General features: G+C 46.1%; 2 protein-coding genes across 4 annotated transcripts in view; one reads left to right on the top strand and one right to left on the bottom strand.

Annotated features, from left to right (window-relative positions):
* The window catches only part of LOC138165476 (glomulin-like), a 45,095-nt gene extending 33,308 nt beyond the window's left edge, over window positions 1-11,787 (bottom strand). Inside the window, exons 1-5 of one of the 3 annotated variants that reach the window (XM_069093836.1) lie at window positions 11,665-11,787; window positions 9,743-9,825; window positions 9,244-9,369; window positions 3,156-3,275; window positions 1,168-1,276 (exon numbers count right to left, since the gene is read on the bottom strand). In XM_069093836.1, the coding sequence (XP_068949937.1) occupies window positions 1,168-1,276; window positions 3,156-3,275; window positions 9,244-9,369; window positions 9,743-9,781 (394 nt within the window). In that variant the 5' untranslated portion in view covers window positions 9,782-9,825; window positions 11,665-11,787. Of the gene's footprint in view, window positions 1-1,167; window positions 1,277-3,155; window positions 3,276-9,243; window positions 9,370-9,738; window positions 9,826-11,462; window positions 11,634-11,664 lie in introns of those variants that run through there. The other 2 variants (XM_069093837.1, XM_069093838.1) reach the window with 2 other exon arrangements.
* A 424-nt stretch (window positions 11,788-12,211) lies between these two features.
* The window catches only part of LOC138165474 (putative RNA polymerase II subunit B1 CTD phosphatase RPAP2), a 74,967-nt gene continuing 65,751 nt past the window's right edge, over window positions 12,212-21,427 (top strand). Inside the window, exons 1-5 of the mRNA XM_069093835.1 lie at window positions 12,212-12,394; window positions 16,556-16,601; window positions 20,093-20,207; window positions 20,865-20,963; window positions 21,091-21,156. Coding sequence (XP_068949936.1) covers window positions 12,319-12,394; window positions 16,556-16,601; window positions 20,093-20,207; window positions 20,865-20,963; window positions 21,091-21,156 — 402 coding nt within the window. The 5' untranslated portion in view covers window positions 12,212-12,318. The remainder of the gene's footprint in view (window positions 12,395-16,555; window positions 16,602-20,092; window positions 20,208-20,864; window positions 20,964-21,090; window positions 21,157-21,427) is intronic.

The following is a 21,427-nucleotide window of genomic DNA, read 5'->3' as shown; positions in this document are numbered from 1 at the left end:
AGAGAAAGAGGAGAGAGAAAGAGAGAGAGAGGGAGAGGGGGGGAGGTGAGAGGGAGGGGTGGGGAGAGGGAGAGAGAAACAGTTGCTTCTTGACCAGAGATGGGGTGTGACACCTGCTTTAGAAATACTGATTTGGCCACTGTGTGGAGAAGGGATTGGAAAGCTGAGAAGCTGGAGGCAGGGAGACCGGCTAGGAGGTTCTCACCATAGTCCAGGTAAGAGGGAGAGGCCATGAGGGTCTGAACAAGAGTGGAGGCCATGTGAGCAGAGAACAGGAGGTGGGTATAACAGATGCAGAGGAGGAAGAATCAACAAGGCTTAGCACCGACTAGAGGTGGAGGCAAGAGGAATGAGCTGATAAAGCCTCCTAGGGGGTGGAACTTGGGCAACTAGAAGGGCTGTAGGCAACCTAGACAGAAACATAGAAGGCAGGAGAAAAAGTGGATTCTTGAGGGTAAAGTGATTTCTGTTTCAGACAAGCTGAAAAATGAGCCTCAGCCCTCAGTGAGTTCAGAATAGAATAAAGGAACAAAGAAGGCTCATCCACAACCATAACACAAACTAGAATTTGATAAGGGCATAGAAATCCAACTGGAGCATGAGGGACTCGGTCAGGGGAAGACGACTGGGGAATCGCTTCTGACGAGGGCCCCAGGCAGGCTCTGTGGAACAGGGGGCTCTTCCACTAGGTCTCGAAGGAGGAGGAATTCAACAGTAGATGTGGACAGAGTCCCTACACCGATGCATGAAGCCAAGAGCAGGTGAGATGCAATGAGTGCAAACTAATATTCTAGTCTGACTAGAACCAGACTGAAAGAGAGCCTTGAATGCCAGGCTAAAGAGTTTTAAATTTATCCTACAGACAATGGGGAGGAGGGAACACATGGTAACTTTCTGAGCAGAGGACTGGCAGGATCAGGCCTTTCACTAAGCAGTAAGCTTTTCCTACACACTCTGTAACTACTTCACAGGAGTCTGATCTGCCCTTAATTCAACAAGCCTAAGACTAATTGAAATAAGGCCCTTGACGCTCCTCACCCTGGCCAAGTTCTGTTCAATGGCGTTACTGGGTAAGGCGTGATTTCACTTTTGCTTTTGGCTTAAATGAACCAAGTTTAATTACAGAGCTAAAACAATTACATACGTTGATACCATGATGCTCATTACCTGTCTGCAGTGGAACAAATAAGAGAAGAAGGACTTCAGAGATCTGATTTCCAGAGGCCTCCTCGACCAGCTCAAGCAAACCCAAAAGCAGCTCCTTTGGATGGCAGAGCTACAAAGACATGAACCATGAAGCCCCTCAGTTACAACCACATGGATGCTGTCTGCAAACAATGCCAAGCATTTATATAGTACTTTAGGCTTGCAGAGCATTTTACATCTATCTCATCTGAATCTCACAACAAGTCAACAGGTGTTATTATTAACCCCATTTTACAAATGAGGAAACTGAGACCAAGAGAGGTTAAATGACTTGCCCACGGCCACACCGACAGTAAGTGTCTGTGGCAGGATTTGAACTCAGTTCTTCCGACTCTAAGTTTAGAACTCTACCCCTGGGTTACCTACACAAATGTCTTTGCTTAGCAGCAACAGGATTCTCCATGCAAACTTTTGTTAAAATACTGACTATATATCAATATATATTTGGATAAGAGTGTGTTTTTATGCAGGGCACAGCATTTAGGGTTCTCAATCATCACAACACAAACAAAACCAAAAACACCCATCTTCACAAAGGGTCTCTTCAATGCACACACAGACCTCCCAAGATAAAGATAAAAGGTGTGGAGGATGGGAGCTGATTTCCGGGGAGGAACCTTAAATTTCCCCCATCCACAGACTTCCCGAAGACCTCAGTGCTCCCAGTATCTGGCCCCTTCCATGGTCAGGGGCCCAGACCAGAGCTTACAGATCTTACTTCTCTCTCTTTTGGGATTTTCTGGCCAACCACAATTCTCTACTCTTTTCTGGTTGGCCCCGTCTTGTGACTTCACTAACCTTGCCTCAGAAGGGGCCTTTTACAGACAGCAAGCAGGAACAGTGCTTCCCTTCCTCCAGGCAGGGTCCTCCTCCCCTGCTCTGGATTGCCTTTTCCAAGGTCCTGGCTGCTCTTGGGAGGCTTCTATGGAAAGCCTGCCTTGCTATTGCCTCTTAGCACTTTTTCAGCCTTTCCAAAAGGGCACTGGAGCCCTCCTCTAGCTACCAGCTACATCCTGGTCTGTGGTCTGCTCCCTATTTTTACTTATAAGATAACCTCAGAGATCACTGAGTTTCACTCCTTCCCACACCAGGAATCCCACTGACAACCTCAAAAGTCCTGGTCTACTTCTCCCCGAAGACCTTCAATGATGAAGAACTCACCGCTCCATTCTAACGCGAGACAGCCCTTTCCAATTTTGGCCAGTTTTAACAGGAAAGTTTTCCTTATGCTGAACATCTGCCTCCCCAAAACTGCCATCCAGGTCTAGACCTGGAACCAAGCAGAACAAATGAGACTCCTCTTCCCTAAGGCTACCATAAAATACACGAACCCCACAAGAGGCATTTGTGGGACGGCACATACAAGGATGACCTGGAAGCCACAAAGACAGTGCCCGACTCCTGGCTGCCAGACAGTCCCCCGAGACTGTGAGATTTAGGGATCTGCATTAGGAGAAGGGCTTCCATACATGCAGGTACGCACCACAATAAAGTCAGAGGTCTGGACCAAAAAACAAAAACAAACAAAACAAGCTCCTGAATGCACTTTTTCTTCACCAGGTTAAATTCTGCTATTTCCTTCAACCAACATTCACACGGCATAATCTCTCCTGTTCACCTTCTTTTGGGTGATTTCCAGCTTCCCCTCTCATTTTTAACCACAGTGGTTCCAGTGAGACAAGTGCCTGGAAAAGTTCTGGGCGTGGCACTGACTGGTCGGGGGATGTTGTTAAAGCCCATCACCACTAGGGGCCTCCAAAAAAACAGGCTGACCATAAAAGCCCCTCCCAGTTCTAAGATTCTCCCACCAGGATCAATGAGAGGCCAAAAAAGAACAAACTCATCCTGTCTACAAATTGTTTGATATGAAAGATTTCGTCCCAAATAACAAGAACTAAAGGGTTGAAAACTTACGAGAATTACAGAAAGACAAGGATTCACTAACTTACCTTTACCAGCAAATCAAGCATTTTCAAACATTTTTCTCTTTTGTCAACTTCTTCTTTATGACATAAAAAGCATCTAACAACCGGGCCAACAAGATTCCAACCCATACTCCTGATGATAACCTGAAAATACATTTTCAGAGGTAGTGAGGCCAAAAAAACCCCAAAACGCCAAGTCTCCTGGTATGCTTTTCAAATACGGCTATTCTTAGTACTCTCCTCAAATTATTACAGATAAGAAAAAGCTTTATGTACACACTGCTTCACAACTGACTTTCTTTTTTCAATTTAATTTTTTAGCTTACATCATTCATTTCCACAAGATTTTGAGTTACAAATTTTCTCCCCATTTTTCCCCCTACCCACCGCCCTAAAACAGCGATCCCACTGAATATCCCCTCCCCCAATCTGCTCTCTCTCATATCTTCCCCCATCCCCCCTTCGATTTTCCAATAGGGCAAGATGGATCTCTATGCTCCAGTGCCTGTATATCTTATTTCCCAGTTACATGTAAAATAATAATAATTATATATATATATATATATTTTTATTTTTTAAACATTTGATTTTAAACCTTTGAATTCCACATTCTTTCCCCACCTCCCTCGTCACCCACACTTACTGGGAAGATAAGCAATTCAATATAGGTTGTACATGTGTAGCTAATGCAAAACATTACCATAGTGGATATATTGTGGAAGACTGACCATATTTCCCTCTGTCCTATCCCAACCCTGTCTTGTTCTATTCTCTACTTTGATCCTGTCCTTTTTCAAAAGTGGGTGCTTCCAACTTCCCTCCCCCCCAGCCTGCCCTCCCTTCCATCATCCCCCCTCCCTCATCCCCTTCCCCCCTACTCTCCTGTAGAGTGAGATACCCTATTTAGTGTGTATTGTCATTCCCTCCCTAAGCCAAATTCATTGAGAATAAGGTTTCACAACTTACTTTCAAAGTAATTATGGGACCCTCTCTGGGCCTCAGTTTTCCTTATAAAATAGGGTTGAAACTCTTTGCTGTTAGGGGCGGCTAGGTGGCGCAGTGAGTAAAGGTGCCAGCCCCAGAGTCAGGAGGACCCGAGTTCGGTTCCAGCCTCAGACACAACACCCACACAAAAAAACTAGCCACGTAACCTTGGGCAAGTTACTTAACCCCAATTGCCCTCCAAAAGGAGGAAAAAAACCTCTTTGCTGTGAAAATTAAAGGGAGATTCCATTAGCTGGTATTAGAGGGCCAAGTGTGTAAAGCATTCAAAAATGGCAAGTGCTTAAACTCATGAAGAATATTTTCCCCTTTATACGCCAAGGTACCAACTGCCAAGACTCTTTTTTTTTTTTTTTGCTTTTCGGAGGAGGGAAGGCAGGGCAATTGGGTTAAGTGACTTGCCCAAGGACACACAGCTAGTACCTGTTAAGTATCTGAGGCCAAATTTGAACTCAGGTCCTCCTGGCTCCAGGGCTGGTACTCTATTCACTGTGCCACCTAGTCACCCCGCCAAGTCTCTTTTCTTCCAATTTACAGGCTTGCCTATTGCACTGAAGGGTGCTTCATGTGAGGAAGCACTTTGCTCCCAAATAGGAATTGGCCCACCTGACTCACCACAGAACTGAGACCAATGGGAGCTTTTTAATTAATCCCCTGGAAGAAGGGCTGATGGGCATTGGTGAGGACAGAGTGAAGCCAGCCTGCTTTAAGCTTTCTTCCCTTGCCTGTTACATTTAACAGTGGAAATGGCAGAACAAAAATGCCAACTGAGAAACTGGCAGCTAAAGACCAATAAGTATGTTTGAGGCATGGAGAGCCTCAGTGAAGGACCAGTGCCCGTTGCCTTTTCTGAATCCTAGTCCCCTGACTTAGGGGCCGATCAGAGATCAGGTGGAATGGCAGAGAGCTGCAGAAAGAGAGGAGTGGTTTCCCAAAAGGGAAGAGAATAAAGTCTGCAAACTGCAGACCAGTGAGCTTGGGGAACATTCCCGGCTGATCGTTCTAGAGGTGGTTGGCGATTGTCTAGAAGGAGTGCTAGCATGGTGTCCTCAGAGCCAGGTGAGGCCAAACTCACCTCATTTCTTCTTTGTAGAGTTTCTACTATGGTGGCTCAGGAGAGAGCTGCAGATAGAATTTACCTAGATTTAAGTGGTGCTTTTGATGAAACAGCTTATCTCACTCTACCTTGTGGAACCAATCCATAGTATAGATGGATTCCAAACTGGGGGCTGGTCTCCAAGAGAGGGCCATTATTAGTTCTCCGTGATTGGGGAGGTCTCCAGGAGAAGGCCCCAGGAGCTGGGCTGTTGAACTTTGTTTTCAGTGACTTGGATAAAAGCATAGATGACGCACTTATTAAATTTGCAGATAACAGAAAGCTGGAAGTTATTTAACACAAGGGATGACATAGTCAGGATCCGAAAAGATCTTGATAGGCTAGAACATTAAGTTAAATCTAATTAGATGAAATCCAGTAGGGAAAAATATAAAGTTGTCTACTTGGGGTCAAAAAAAAAAATCACCTTCACAAGAACAAGATGGTGGGGCAGCTAGGTGGCGCAGTGAATAGAGCACCGGCCCTGGAGTCTGGAGGACCTGAGTTCAAATCCGACCTCAGACACTTAACACAAAAAACTAGCCGTATGACCTTGGGCAAGTCACTTAACCCCAATCGCCCTCCAAAAAGCAATCCCCCCCAAAAAAACACAAGAACAAGATGGTAGATTATCTGAAAAAAACAACTGGGAGGCTTTAGTGGACTGTTAATAGGACTATGTAATGGGAGTCAGACAGGTTCTGTAGCAGCCCAAAGGCTAATATAATCTTGGGCACAGCTTCCAGAACAAGACAGTGATAGTCCTTTGTCCTTTACACTGGCTGGCCTGTACCTGAGTATGGGGGTCAGGTCTAGGCATCAAGTTTAGGTCAGAACACTCAAAAGTTGGAAGTCTCATGGGGGGCAATAAGGATGGTGAAGGGGGACCTCGCATTCCTGCCATACAAGGATCACCTGAAGGAAATGATGCCAAGAAACACTGCTTAACCTCAGGAGGACCCTCGCCATTGATCTCTACTCTTTGACTCCCCTCTGGCTCAGAGGACCCCCCTTTACAACCTTCAGCTCTGTTCCTATGGCTTTGATCTCAGCAGACAAACCGCTTCACTGGGAAAGTGGAGATTGCCCTCAGAATCTCAGACGTCTGTATCCTGTTCATTCCCACCTCTATTTCTGCCAGCTCCTTTCTCCAAGGTTAACTTCCCTACCTGTGCTCCTGATCTCATCCCCTTGTGGTTCCCCCAACATGTTTTCCTTTTCTTCTGTATTTTTACACTCTCCTTCATTCCTGGCTCCCTCAGGGGGAGTGGGCCCTGGTCTCATTATAGCAAATAAGATGAGGATCCCAGTGCCTGAGGACACCTGTGCCTCCCCAAAATAAAGTCAGTTGGAAATAGAGCCTCAAGGCCCAGTCAGGCAGGGCCAAACTGAATGGAAGTTCTTTGAGAGAGCTAGCAAACATGAAACATGTACATGTGTGAGTTATTGATCATCATGATGGGGGCAGTTTTTTTTTTAATTTTCCTTAACATACTGGAGCTTTCTAAGTTCAATCTTGTCTCACCTGAACTGAGAAAAGAAGGGACTCTGACCCCTAGTCTCCAGAAAGTCAAAGAGGAACAGAGCTCATCAGGGATCAGATGCATCAGTGGGTAGTGAGACAGAGAAGGTTTCAGAGGGAGGGCTAAGCACTGAGCTAGAGCATTTTCCCAGGCTCTCAGGAGAGACTGCTTAGTATTTAAGGCCCCTATTTTCAAGGCCTTGGCCAATATGCCCTCTTTTCTCGCAATGTCAGGGTGAAAGATGGTCCTTCTCTTGGCCAAGACACCCTACAGGCCTCTATACTTGATCTCATACAATCCTTTATGGGATTTTGTTCCATCAGCCACCCCCTCTCTCATTCATCTTCAATCTCTTCCTCTCTAACTATTCCTTCCTCTCAAGCCACAAGAATACTTGGGCCTTCACTATCCTAAATAAAAACAACAACAAAAAACAAAGCCCAAATCCTTCCTTTGATCCTAACACCCCCTCAAGCTATCGGCTTCCATTTTCCTCCTCACTCCCCCAAGCTTCTAGAAAGAGCCTCCTACACCAGCTGCTTCCACTTCTTCACACTGTTCTTGCCTCTACCCTTTGTCAATTTGATTTTCATTTTTGAACTCGATGCTGGAACAGTTTTCTCCAAGATCACTACCGACCTCCTTAAAGCTCAAGGATTTCCTTTCCCCATCCTCATCCTTCTTGATCTCTCAGCAGGTAAGAGAAGACAGGACGAAATACGACATGATATAATATCACTGTCTCCACCTGGCTGTCCCACCAGAAGCTCAATGTGAACATCCAAAATGGAGCCTTTCCTCTTTTCTCCCAGAATCCCATCCCTCCCCCAACATCTTTATTCTTTATGGTACCATCACCCTCCATCATTGGCTCTTTCCCACCTAGGACATACCTACCCAGCTGCATCCCATCATTTCTTCCACCACCACATATCTCACATTTGCACACTACCCTAGTTCAGGCCCTCATTTGCTTTCAGCTAGCCAGGAGTTCTTAACCCCAGGTCTATGAACCTTTTTTTTTTAAATATTTTCAATATAATTGGTTGTATTTCAATATAAATGTGTTCAATATAACTGTATTACAATATAATTGGTTTCCTTTGTAATCCTATATATTTTATTGAATGCGTGTATGACTCTGAAAAGAGCCTTACTAAATAGGAGAGGCCTCTCCAAATTGCCACAAGGATCCATGAAACTATTATAATTGTCTTTTAATTGGTTTTTCTGCCTCCAGTCCATCCTTCCCTTTGCTACTCTAGTAACCTTCCTAATGCTCTATTCTGATGATATCATTCAACCACTTGAAAAACCTCTGGTACCTCTCTATTGCCAACTAGGGGTGAACTCCTATATTGCCAACTAGAGGTGAACTCCTAATACTGGTGTTTTCTGAGATCCTCCCCAGCCTACCTTTCCAGACATGTCAATGGGCCCCTTTACGTAGCCACACTCTCTCGGATTCTCGTCCTGCCCTTCCTACTGTGACTTTGTTCACCATATCCCTCCATGCCTGGAATAGACTCTTCCCCTCCTACCACCCAATCTCTTGTGAAACCCTTCCCCTTCCTCCAAGGTCCAAGTCAAGTACCATCTCCTCCAAGAAACATTTCTTGAAACCCTCTACCCCCAGGTAAGAATGATGTCTCCCTCTTCAAACTGCTCCTAGTTCTTCACCTGGACCTCTCCTTTGCACCTGACATTACTTCCTCTTGTTTCAGTTATAGCTGTGCTTGTACTTTTTCAATCTTTCCATAAAGAGTCTATTTTCTTTATCCCACAAGTGACTTTCTTTAAAATGAATAAAAGAGGGGCGGCCAGGTGGCTCAGCGAGTAAGAGCACCGGCTCCAGTGTTGGGACGACCTGGAGATCGAATCCCGGGCTCAGACACTCAGCACCACACCCAGAAATAACTGGCTGGGTAACCTTGAGCAAGTTACTTAACCCCAATTGCTTAAAAAAAAAATAAAATAAAAAAATAAAATGAATAAAAGAGAACAATATTAATTTATTGTTTGGATGAGTCCCTAAAGACAGAAAATTGGAGCTGGGGTATATTTTGTACAATGAAAGTAGTACAAATATAGCCTAAGCTCTAAATTCATCAAACCCTCTACCTAAATGTCACTAATTTTGTTCAACAACTTAAGATGAACCCTTGCTCTTAACTGAATTTTATTTTTTCTTATGAAGCACACAGTACAAATTGTTTTAAAATCATTACTAAAAGAGTTCTACATAGCAAACAGAAAAAAAAAAATTCAGTTGAACCCCATCTTAAACACTGTTTACCAAGATGTGATTTTGTGCATGACCTTGGAAGGTTAGGCTTAAGCTATTAAGCTCAGTATCCCAATGGTATTAGCTATTTAGATGTACACTAAGGATAGAACACCCGTGCAATGCTCAGTCGTTTGGGCAGGATTACCCAAGGTATCTGCTATTCTCTACCTAATAAAGTATAAAAAGTTAAACATGATGGCTTACCTTGTTCTTTTCATTTTCCAAAATGTCTAATACCTGAGCAACGTACCCTTCTTCTAAACACTTTTGGCCTGCTAACTGAAAGAGACCAAAATCTTCTTCTCTGAAGTCCTCCTCTTCTAGGATTTGCTTTAGAAAGAACAACAAAACCAGGTGAGTTAGCATTCATTTACACGTGTATGTAATGAATTAATTTAGTCTGGATCTTCACCCATTGTCCAAATAGAAGGGCAGCACTAATAACTTGCCCAAATAGTATACAAATAAACTATCTTAGAAGCCAAGGTACTGAAATTCAGAAAACCTTAAAAAGCTAGAGAAGCCACTGACCCCCCTCCCACCCCACCCCACCCCCACCCATATTTATTCATAGTGGGGGAAAAAAAAGCAACCCTGCCCCAAGAGAAAACCCCAATGTCCAGCACTGTGTACTATTTGTACTACTGTGCAAATGACAATGTGAAAGGGAGAAACCTATTTTTGTTCAAAGACAATTACTTACACATCTCTTTATTATGGACTGAAGCTCCTCCACAGCCATTTTCGAGTTTTCAACTTTTATTTCAGCTTTACTACAGAGACCCACTAAAAAGAAAACAATTGCTCAATGTATACAGCCTGCTTTAAGCTTTACAAAGGACTTTACACACGTTATTTATTTGTGAGGTAGATAGGACATTTATTATTTTTCCACTATACAGGTCAGGAAATGGAGGTTGTTGAAGGTTAAGTGATTTGACCATTGTCACATAGTTGAGGCAGGATGTGAACCCAGGAGATTTGACTCCAAAGGGAGCATGACCCTATGCTCCTTTTTTATCAGTGGTATCAAACTCCAATAGAATGGGATCCCTTCAGGCCATGTCAGAAAAACCACAAAGTAACATTATTTATATTGTATTGTATTTTTCTTTATTTTGTTAAACAATTCTCAATTACCTTTTACTCTGGTTCTGCCTTGAATTTGACACCCCAGCACTACACCCACCACATAGCCTCCGGAAACACTGAAATTAACTGATGCAGATATGTTATTATTCCATTAAGGAGAAGGTATATATAATTATACTTCTGCACTAAGCATTATAAAGAATCTAAGACTTTAGTAAAAACCATCTCTGAACTTTAGCAGTCTATGGAAACATTAAAGATGCTAAAATAACAGGAGTTCATATTGTAAAATGACCGTTTTCCGGTTCCACATTTACATATTTAAATGCATTTTTTTTCTGAGATGTCTCCACTTTCCAAAGGCTAAGTAAGTAAGCATTGTGCAGTAGCTCATTCCAAACACTGCGAAATCCCAGGTCTAATTCAGCACTCTGGCTCTCTGTTTTCGTCCCCATACTGGGTTCCAACATACAGTTTAAGAAGCGCTGGGGGTCAAGAGCGGAAAAAGTTTAAGCCCTGCTCTATATTGTTGGGAGCTCCATCATTCTTGGATTCCTCACTTCTACAATTCCATTGGAGATTCCAGTATTCTAATGTCATAGGTATCAAAAAATCCTCCCTTATAGGGTCATAGGCTCAGATGCTGAAGAGGCCCTAGAAATCACCCAGGGCAACCTCCTCATCCATCAGCACTAGGGTAGCTAGTTGCACTGGGATTCTGAAGGCACACCATTCAATCCAACCTGCATTCATTAAGGGATTAGGGGTCTCGGGGCCAAGCACTGAGGATACTTAGACCAAAAAAATGCAACTAGTCCCGGCCTTCCGAGAGTTTATCCCTGTATTCTCCCCCACATGGCCCCTTCCTCTGGTCTCAGGATCACCTAACCTGAGGGTCAACTCCCTCCGTTTACGGAGCAGGAAACTGAGACCCGGAGAGCTTTAAGTACCTTCATCCCTGGCTGGGAAGGAAACCGAATAAAAGAAGGCTCTCCTACTAGTGTGAAATCAGTCGATCGATCGATGGATCGAGGGGCACTGGGAAGAGACAGACAAAAGCAAGTGAGAGACGCTCCGCCTGCGGTTGCCGACGGGAGCCCTGCCCCTGCAGGGCCTCGGAGCATGCGAGACATTGATCAGAGCCTGAAATCGACACCTGTGAACTAAGTGCCTACTGTGTGCAGGAGCGCGCCAGGGCGAGGTCCGAAGGAAGGGCTGAACAGGGCTGCGCCTCGGGGGGCTTGTACCCCAAGGTACCTCCGAGGCCGCAGTGGGCGACTCCCTCATTTTACAGATGGGGAAACTGAGGAGCAAAGCTTGAAGTCACCTGCCTAGAAGTGCCCGCGTCTCCCGGCCTCCCCGCTGGGGGCCCGGTGGCTTCAGCCCAGATTCAAGCCGCGTGCCCCGGATCCGGCCCCGGCCACCCCCTCGTCTGGGCCAAGTCTGCAGACTCGAACCGCAGGCCGCGGGCCTGGGGCTAAGGCCCTGCTCCGCCCTCTCCCCAGCGACCAGACCCCCGCCGCTGCCGCCTACCTGCCCCGACACTCTCCGGGCGGGCCTGGGCCTCTTCCTCTGCTCCGCCGGGCCGAAGCTCCGCCTCGACTCCGCCCCCGGCCCCGCCCCACCTGGCGTAAGGAGGAGGTGGAGCGGCCAACGGACGGGGTGCCGAGGCCCCGCCCCGGATCCCGCCCCCATCCGCACAGCGAACCTCAGGCAGGCTGGGAAGGGGAGAAGGAGGGGCCGGTGGCGTGGTCGTCTTAGAGGACGAGCCGAGGCCCTGCCTCTGGCCCCGCCCCATCCAGCCTCACGTCTCACGTCCCGCGGCGGGGGAGGAGGTGGAGTCCTCAGTGAGACAGTCAATGGTTGAGGAGCTGAGGACCCGCCCTGACCCCGCCCCTTGCCTCACCTCCTAGCCGGCTGTAGTGGGGAGAAGGAGGAGGAGCCGGTGATGGCATCATGGAGGACGAGCTGAGGCCCCGCCCCCCGCAGCTCCGGGGAAGGAGGAGGAGCCGGGGGCGGGGCCGTCATGGACTGAGGCCCCGCCCCTGACGCACATCCCAGGCGGCTCTGGGGGAAGGAGGCGGAGGCGGATCGGGGGCGGGGCCGTCATGGCGGACGAGCTGAGGCCCCGCCCCCAACCGTCGTCCCTGGCGGCTCTGGGGAAGGGGGAGGAGCTGCCGGGCAGTCATGGAGGAAGAGCTGAGGCCCCGGGCCTGCGGCGGTCCCCGGAGCAGGAGCTCCCGAGCGGCTCGTAAAGGCGCAGGTAAGAGCTGGGCCCCAGGGACGCGTCACGTCACGCCGCCCGCGCCGCCCCACGAGGGGCCGCGGGGAGGCGCCGAGGTAGAGGGACCTGCGCCTTGTGGGAGGTGGGGCTAGTCCGGTTCCCCCGGGCGGCCCTGCCATCCCTCTTGGAGGAGGGAGAACCCCTTAGAGGATGGGGAGTCTTCTTAGAGCATGGATCCCTCCTTGGAGGTGGGGACCCCCGCTTAGAGAGAGGAACCCCCTTGGAGGACAGGGAGCTCCTTAGAACATGGGTCCCTCTTTAGAGGAGAGGTACCCCCGCTTAGAGAGAGGGGACCCCCTTAGGGAGGGGAACCCCTTAGAGGATGGGGACCCCCGCTTAGAGAGAGAGGAACCCCTTTGGAGGATGGGGACCCCCCTTAGGGAGGGGAACCCCCTTAGAGGATGGGGACCCCCGCTTAGAGAGAGGAACCCCCTTGGAGGAGGGAGACCCCCCTTGGAAGACAGGGAGCTTCTTAGAGGATGCGGACCCCCCCTTGGAGGACAGGGAGCGTCCTTAGAGGATGCGGACCCCCCTTAAAGCATGGTCACCTTATTAGAGAGAGAACTCCACTCTGGAGAAAGGAAACTTGCTCCTAGAGGACTATACAAATTTGGAAAGACAACCCAGCCCATCCTCCCTTAGAGGAAACTACCCTGCACCCCAGAGAGGACGCCCACCCCTCAGAGAGAGGAAACCCTCCTCGCTCCTAGAGAACTGCACAGTCACCCAAAAGGAACTCAGCCTCTTCCCTCCCATCTTAGAGGATGGAGAGTCCCCTGCCCCTTGGAGGGATGGAAGTTTCCCAGGAGTAATCAAGACCATTTCTCCCCTTAGAGGACTCCCCTTCCACATCTTTTTAGAAGAGAACTTCAATAAGGGGATTTATTTTGTGAAGTTTGGATTCAGTCAGAGGGCTGCACCTGAGGACCTAAAGGGCCCGGGGTTCCCCACCCTTCCTTAGAACCTTCACTATCTGAGAGTGACATCCTCACTTTAGAGGACCCTTGTCATTTCCCAAAGGCATTAGAGCCCATTCCCACCCCATAGAAGATTGTCTGTGTTAGAGGTTACCCTTGTCCCCTTTGAGAAACCGTCTGAGGAATACTATGTCTGGTACCCTCCTGCCTTCCCTTGTCTATGAGATCATAGGATCATAGATCTCATTCTGGAAGGGCCTCAGAGGCTCACAGTCCATCTCCTTCCATGTATAGGTGAGAAAACTGAGGCCCAAGTCAGCTCATGGACTTGCCCAAGGTCATGATAGTAAGTTCTGGCCACCATCCGGGGGCCTGTAGAGAGGTGCCTTTGAGGCTAGGATTGGGTGAGAACAGTGTCTTTGGACTGTCCTATATGGGAGTGCAAGAGTTCTGGGGCTCTAAAGAGTCTCACACCCCTTTTCCCTCCTAGGACCTCTACTTCTTCCTAACAGGGCATTACCAAGTGAGGAAGTCTTGGGAGAGGATGCAAGCTCCAGGGAGTTGGACAGACACAGGTCAGCTGGTGGCCCTGGAGAGGGGCAGCTGGTGGCCCAGAGGATAGAGCTCTTCACTTGGAGTCAGGATGACCTGAGTGACCCTGAGAGGGCGCATAGAGTGGGGGTGGGGCAAGCTACTGACCCATTCTTGTGTGTAGGAAGGAAAAGATGGGCAAGGGCCTTTATTCATTTTTTTTTTTTTTGAGATCCTTGAGGATTTGGGTTAACCAAATGCCTGTAGCTATTAGTCATTCACACCTAGGTGTAAATCCCTTTAACCACAATCACTCAGCACGTGATTGTGATCTGTCCACTTAGGGAATTTATCTTGGTACTGTTTTTAGTGAAAAGGAGAGTGGGATGGTGATAGAGAATTTTGGGTAGCTTGTGGTAGGGGGCCAAACCAAGGGGGAAATATATCCAGTGGTAGCCTGAGGTCATTCAGAGATTGTCTTTGACCCTCCAGGTCCAGATTTAGGGAGCTAGAAGGGACTTTAGAGACTGGCTATTCCAACTTCCTGTAGCAGCAAGCATCCTCAGGGTTTGCTGCCAATACAGGTTCTTGGATCTGCTTTGATAAAGGAAAGCAACTCAAAATGGGTTAACAAGCTCACTTTAATCAAAGATATATTGTTTACCTCGTTCAGGGGAAAAAGGTCAGCACCCTGAACTTCAAAGTATACAGGCAGAATTATCAAGACAGAAACAGATCAAGTAGACAGCTTTCCAGACTGTCTAACCATTACATCCATACCAAATCAACATCTGGGTTTTTCAAAGCCAGGGGGCTCTGGTCAACGGCTTCCCAGAATCCAGATCAAATCACAGAAAACTTCTCAAAGTGAGCCCCAAAACACAGCCTCACATCAGGGCTTATATAGCCTTCTCCTGGCTCAGAGAATGTCACAACCTTATTGACCCACTGGCCAATCAAAAAGTATCTACTGAAAAACAAGCCTCCCACCCCAGGCTCCAGGTGCACTTTAGCCTAGGGGCAGGGAAGATCTTTAAAATTTACATTCCCATTACACTTCCTCAGAAAGATCTAGAGTTAGAGAAGGCAGAGCTCATTGTGGACTTGAATAACAACAGCAACAATAGTATTTATATAGCTTTAAGGTTTTCAAAGCTTTACAAATACTAACTCAGTTGATCTTCACAACAATGGGAGGGTGTGCAGGTGGTCATAGGGTGCTGTCATTGTCCCCATTTTACAGATGAGGAAAGTAAGGCAGCAGGTTGAGTTTAGTTTTGAACTCAGCTCTTCCTAACTGCAGGCCAAGAAAGTCTTCATGGAAGGGATAGGACTTTAATTAGGCCTTAAAGGATAGTTGTGTCTTAGGTGGAAGGAACGGCATTTTCAGGCAGTGAAAACAGCATTGGAGGGTAAGGAAATAGCTCTAACAGGAGTGAGGTGTCTCTCTTGAGTAACAGAAAAATAAAGATAGCTGTTTACAGAGTTGAAAGAGATCGGAAAGGCCAGAAACTGTTCTCTCCTTTGCTTGAGTACCTCTCACTTGGAAGGACACACCTCCCCAATCCCTCTTCCACGTGAAACAGATGTCACTGATCCCCAAGTTCTTATGGTCTTCAGGCTGAATGTTCCTCCTTCTTCAGCAGATCCTCCCCTGGCACCATCTTGAAGCTTCCACTTCTGAAGTCTGGTCCTTATTTCCTCCTTCAGGTGCTCTTCACCTTTGTATCTCCAGCGCAGTGGCCTTGCACATGAGGAATGCTAGTGAGCCTTCAGGTCCCTAAATCCTTTAGATTTTTTTAGACAACTAGCTAGCCGTCCTACTACAACTTATGAAGTTGGGTTTTCTGAATCCAAGCGTAGGCTATAACTCTGTGATCTCTTCCCCTAATAGGGCACAATCCCAACCCATCCACGCCAAACTCTTATTGTCTTGGCCTTGTTCTTCTATAAATAGTCCTTGGAGTATCCACCTAAATTTAAATTCAACCATATTTATTAACTGCTCACTACATATGCATCGGTCACTGTGGAGGAGGAAGATAAAGACAAAATCAAAATGATCCCTCTGTTCCCTGTTCTTCTGTTCTACTGGAAGAATGATGGAGCCCTCCTTTTTCCACATCCCTTGACTTTATGTGGCAAAACTCTTCAGGCCACAATCTTGAGACCTGAACTGGATTAAAATCTAATTGCCAAATGTTTAACAAAATAAATAAAAACACAATACAGCATAAATAATGTTAATGTGTGGTTCTCCAAGTCAATTTTTGACAGGTGGAATCTGTTTCTGTTTTAGTTTTGACACCCCTGATGTTTGGAAACCACTTGAACACCAAAGGCTATCCTTAGATTATCCTTATTTCAGGGAAGTGGTTATTGTTTTTAAAACTTTGCTTTCCAACCCTTCCTTCATACTAAAATCTTCCTGCCCCTTTATCTCAGTTTGATATTACCCAGTGTTTACCTTTTGGTAATTTTTTTTACTGTATCTTATTACTGTATTATATATATATATATATACACACACTGTATTTTACTGTATCTGTATCTTAACTATGAAATTATGTGCCATGAAGGAGATGAATGAAAAGAAGGAAAGAAGACAGTTGATTGGCTTTATTCTGTCAGGGCCCTCCCCGAGGTGCTCTTGGCATCCACTTGACCCTCATAAGGTATTTTTTCCACACAGGTAGTAAAGAAACAAATGCTTCGAAAAGTGAAGAAGCTTCTAGAAGGTATGGCAATTACTGGCTTCCTTTTGTTTGTCTATTTGTCCTCTATAATGTAACATTAATTACTATCATCATGCATTACTATTATATTTGAATCTTGTGTTGTGACTATAGTGGGAGTTTTCTTAAAGGAAATAAGTTTGTGTTTGAGAGAAGCTTCAAGGTTGCTGTTCTCTCTCTGTACATGAGGGCTTAGTCTTTGAAAATCACACCCATCTCTGCCACCTGCTCAAACAGTTTATTAAGTGCTCACTCTTTGCAAGACATTGGGGAGCCAAAGACAAAATGAAAAACGCTCATTGATCTCAAGGAATTTTCATTCTCCAGGGTGGGGGTGGAGACACCCAACCTGGCTATGGATGAGGACATGCATGAGAATCTAAGGCCTGAGAGGGTGTGGGAGAAGTAGGACAAGAACTGTCTTGAATGAAGTTGGGGATTTTAAGAGTCACTTTGTTCCAAGCATTGGGGGACAGCTTGGCAGAGACTTGGAGGCAGGAATTAGAATGCTAAGTTGAGAGGGGCCATAAGCCAATTTGACGGTAACTGTTTAATGAAGCAAGTAAATGGGAAACAAGCCTAGAAATGTAATCTCTAACCTGATGGTTAAGGGCTCCACATGCCACCTTGAGTAACCAGGCAGCAGTGAGCCACCAGAGGGTCTTGACCGACATGGTTGGACTTGGACTCTGAGAAGATCGTTTGGGCAGCTTGGGGGAGCCTTGAGGCTGGTGATCCACTGAGAGGCCGTCTGGCAGTGACAGTAGTGACCATGTCAGTGGAGAGAAGGGGACTGAGGTGAAATGTGTTGGGGAGGCAGAATCCCCAAGGCTTGGAAGCTGATCAGACTTGGGAATAAGGGAGCAGAAGATCCAGGAGGACTAGGCCGATGGGAAGAATGACACCTTCGCCAGAAGTAAGGAAGCGGAAGAGTAGCGATTTAGGCGTTTCCTCAGCTTGAGATGCCCCTGGACATTCTGTCGGGGCTAGTGCTAGTGTGATGGCCTGCTAGCACAGGTTCCGCCCTGCTAAAGGAAAGACAGCTTCTAAAGGGGTCAACAATCTTACATTAGTTACAGATAAGTAGAAAATACAAGCAGAGAAATTAACACAGAGATTCAGCAGGGCTCCTGTCTGAACAAAGTAATGCATACACCCCCGGATTGGGAGAGCACAAACCTCTGAGTTGTGGGGAGGGGGAGGCCCTCTTAACAAACTGCTACTCAGAGTCCCATCCAGGGACTCAAAAAGTCCTTCTCCTAAGCGAACCCCCCAAAGTAAAATACTAACCTCCCAGTATATAGGGTAGGCTCAGAGCCAGAAGGCATCATCAGTACCAAAAGGTGTGAGAGCCTTCCTGCAAGCAAGCCTCCTCTAAGCGAGCTCCCCCTTATGGCAAATTCCTCCCCCAGGGGGCTCTGTGTGACTCAGGATGTAGCACCGCTGTGATTGCAATACCTGAGACCTGGGAGCACAGCTCCTGTTCCAAGGGAAAAGGGGACATGTGGTCACATGGTCCTATCAATGAACAGGGAAGATCTTCCTATTCCATTAACATCATAGAGGCTCAGGGGCTGCTGGACAGACTGATCCACCAGTCATCAGCCGAGAGGTAATACTGGAACCCGTGATTGCTGGTAGAGTGTGTAGAGAAGGAAGGGAAAGAAATGGGGACCAGGACAGAGCCTTGGAGAACAGCCACTGGAGGGCCAAGACACAAATGATGATCTAGCGAATAGGAGGGGAAAGGGAAGCAAATGAGCATTTTTATAGCCTTGGCTGTGCCAGGGACTATGTGAAGGGCTTCATAAATATTAGCTCATGTGATCCTCATGACAATCCCTTGAAGTGGGTGCTATTGTTACCCCTATTTTTCTTTTTTTGCTTTTTGGAGGGGAGAGGGCAAGGCAGTTGGGGTTTAAGTGACTTGCCCAAGGTCACGAGGCTAGTAAGTGTTAAATGTCTGAGGCCAGATTTGAACTCAGGTCCCCCTGACTCTAGGGCTGGTGCTGTATTCAATGTGCCACCTAGCCTCCCCATTGCCATTTTTCAAGTTGGAGAAACTGAGGGAGGGACGTGGTCAAGGTCCCACCATTAGTAAGTATCTGAGGTTGAATTTGAACTCAGGTCTTCCAGATTTGAGTCTAGTTCCAGGTCCACTGTAACACCAAGCTGCCTAACTGGGTGGAGAACCAGGATTCAGCATTGTCCTGAAAATTCCAGAAAGAGAGACCATCCATGGGTTATGGATGGTCGGCTGTGTCAAATATTGCAGAGGGCTCAAGAAGTAATAGAACTGAGAAAAGACCATGAAATGTAGCAATTTAAGAGATTGTTGGAGAGAACAGTTTTAGTTGAATGATGAGACTGGAAGCCGTGTTGCTACAAGTTTGTTAATGTGTAGAAGAGAGGAATGAGAGGGAGTGAATGCTCATGGCTTTTAGGAGGAAGGAGTGAAGGTGACCTAAGGCCAGTAAACCCAAGGGAGGGATCTTCACGTTCCTCTCCAGTCCAACCAAACTGCCCTTCTCGCTGATGCCCATGTCCCCCATGTCCCATGATCCATCTCCTGTCTCAGTGCCTTGAAAGCATTCCCTCCTTACCTCCAATCCTTGGGAAACCTCTTTCCTTTAAAGCTAAGCCCAGGTACCACCCCGTCAGCCTGCCTTTCATGAACCTTCCAGCTGCCTAATGCTTCTCCTCTCTCCCCAACTCTTACCCCAATCACATCAACTTTTTGAAACTTCATAGAAATAAAGGTTTGGGGGTGACTAGGTGGCACAGTGAATAAAGCACCAGCCCTGGAGTCAGGAGGACCTGAGTTCAGATCCAGCCTCAGACACTTAACACTTACTAGCTGTATGACCTTGGGCAAGTCACTTAACCCCAATTGCCCTGCCTTTCCCCCTCCAAAAAGTAAAAAAAGAAAAATAAATAAAGGTTTGTTTTACATACAAGGAAGATTTACTCTTTCCAGTGTTTTCCTAAGGTCTGGCTTCCTCTGAGCTGAAAATCTCAGACGTAGAGGGCAAGACGAGAGATTCAGTCCTGTGATCTCAAAAAGCTCTCGAGCTCTTACTGCTTTTCTTTTTTTGGTGTGTTCTGCACCTGCTGTTAAGTACTTCCAGTCTTCATATACAGGCCACTAATTTAATGGTCCCATATAGTTATATTTACTCTTTTTAATGGAAGATGTGGATTTTTTTTTTTAAGCAGTTGGGGTTAAGTAACTTGCTCAAGGTTAAACAGCCAGTTATTTCTGGGTGTGGTGCTAAGTATCTGAGCCCGGATTTGATCCCCAGGTCATCCTGACACTGGAGCCAGTGCTCTTACTTGCTGAGCCACCTGGCTACCCCAAAGATGTGGATTTTTATGGCAAAATGGTGTTGTTAGCAAAATAGGGAGGTCTTTTGCTGACCTAATTAGTGAAAAGACAATTGATAATAATGACAATTATAAATGTAACAGCCTTTTTATCTTTTTAAACACTGTAGGAAAGCTGAACTGGAGGCAGCTATTAGAAAGAAAATTGAATATGAGAGGAAAGCCTTGCGTGTTGTTGAACAACTTTTGGAAGAAGACATTACGGAAAAATTCCTCGTGGAATCTGTAGGTGTTTGCAGATTTTGAAGTTTGTAATCCGAGACCTTTAAATATTTGTACTTAAATGTTATGGCATGATAGTTGTCAGATGCCTGGGCAAACACTCTTAATCATGTAGCTACTGTTAGTAATTCTGCAGTGAGTGCAGTTGAAAAGCCGGGGGCTCAGTGTTCTTCTCACAGGGAAAGCACAGAACTCTTTCCCCCTAGTTCCCTTGGGTGGAAGACACTTTGTAAAATGAAACCATTTTGTGTGTAAATAGGAAATTATTGTTCTTACCTGCTTAGAAGGAACTAACCCCTTTAAAGTATGGGTCTGCTGACTTGGGGTCAGTATGTTTTAATATGCCCCCTCATTTCCCTGATAGTTTCTCATTCCTCAGTTCATCCTCTGGCCCCATAACTGCCTCATAGATATTTAATTCAACCCGTGGGATTAAGCTTTTCTGGCAGGAATGTCAGGGCCTTTAGCTGAGGTTTTTACTTTTATTCCCCACCCCTTCCCTCAGCCTGTTGTCTTCAAGAGAATTTGGCAGACCTGGGGAGGGATATGGGGAAAAGTTATAGACTTCTGTGCAAAAAAAGTATTTTCTGTATATTTTTGAAGGTGTAAGAATATACTCGGTCCAGTCCTGGTAAAGACTTCATGTCTTTTTCCCTGCAGGGGAAGCAGATTACATCTGCACATTACAAGGATGTCGTGGAAGAACGAGTCATTATCCATCTCTGTGGTTATCCCTTATGTCACAACAAGCTAGGAAACGTAAGTCATTGTTGGTTAATACATGTGCTGACGACATTAAGGCTTAGCTTTTGTAGCTAGCAAGGTAGTTTGAAGCAAGTGAAGTGGGTACTATAGCTTAGTCACTGTTATTTTATTCTTTTTATAGGTGCCAAAACAGAAGTATAGGATTTCTACCAAAACAAATAGAGTCTATGATATAACTGAAAGAAAGGTAAGCCTTAAGGACTGTTTTCAACAGCCTCAAAGCACCTACTTGTGGTGGCTTTAAAGATCATTTCATGTGTGATTATAGATTTGGAATTTTGAACGTGAACACCTTACTTTACCTTGTACTTGACAAAAGGGGAAGCATACCACAGAAAATCCCATGATCTTAAAAATTATAATTTTTAAAATTCTAGATCAAATCACTTAAACTTTTTTCCTAAATCATTATAAATATCATTCCTTTTGCTGTGACTTATAAATATTTCACATATGTA

Source organism: Petaurus breviceps, unplaced genomic scaffold (genome assembly GCF_028583685.1).
Source record: "Petaurus breviceps papuanus isolate PSGF00001 unplaced genomic scaffold, PetGlider_PUasm1.0 209, whole genome shotgun sequence".
NCBI classification, from domain to species: Eukaryota; Metazoa; Chordata; class Mammalia; order Diprotodontia; family Petauridae; genus Petaurus; species Petaurus breviceps.
Note: the sequence above shows the minus strand (reverse complement) of the source record. Positions and strands in the feature narration are given on the sequence as shown.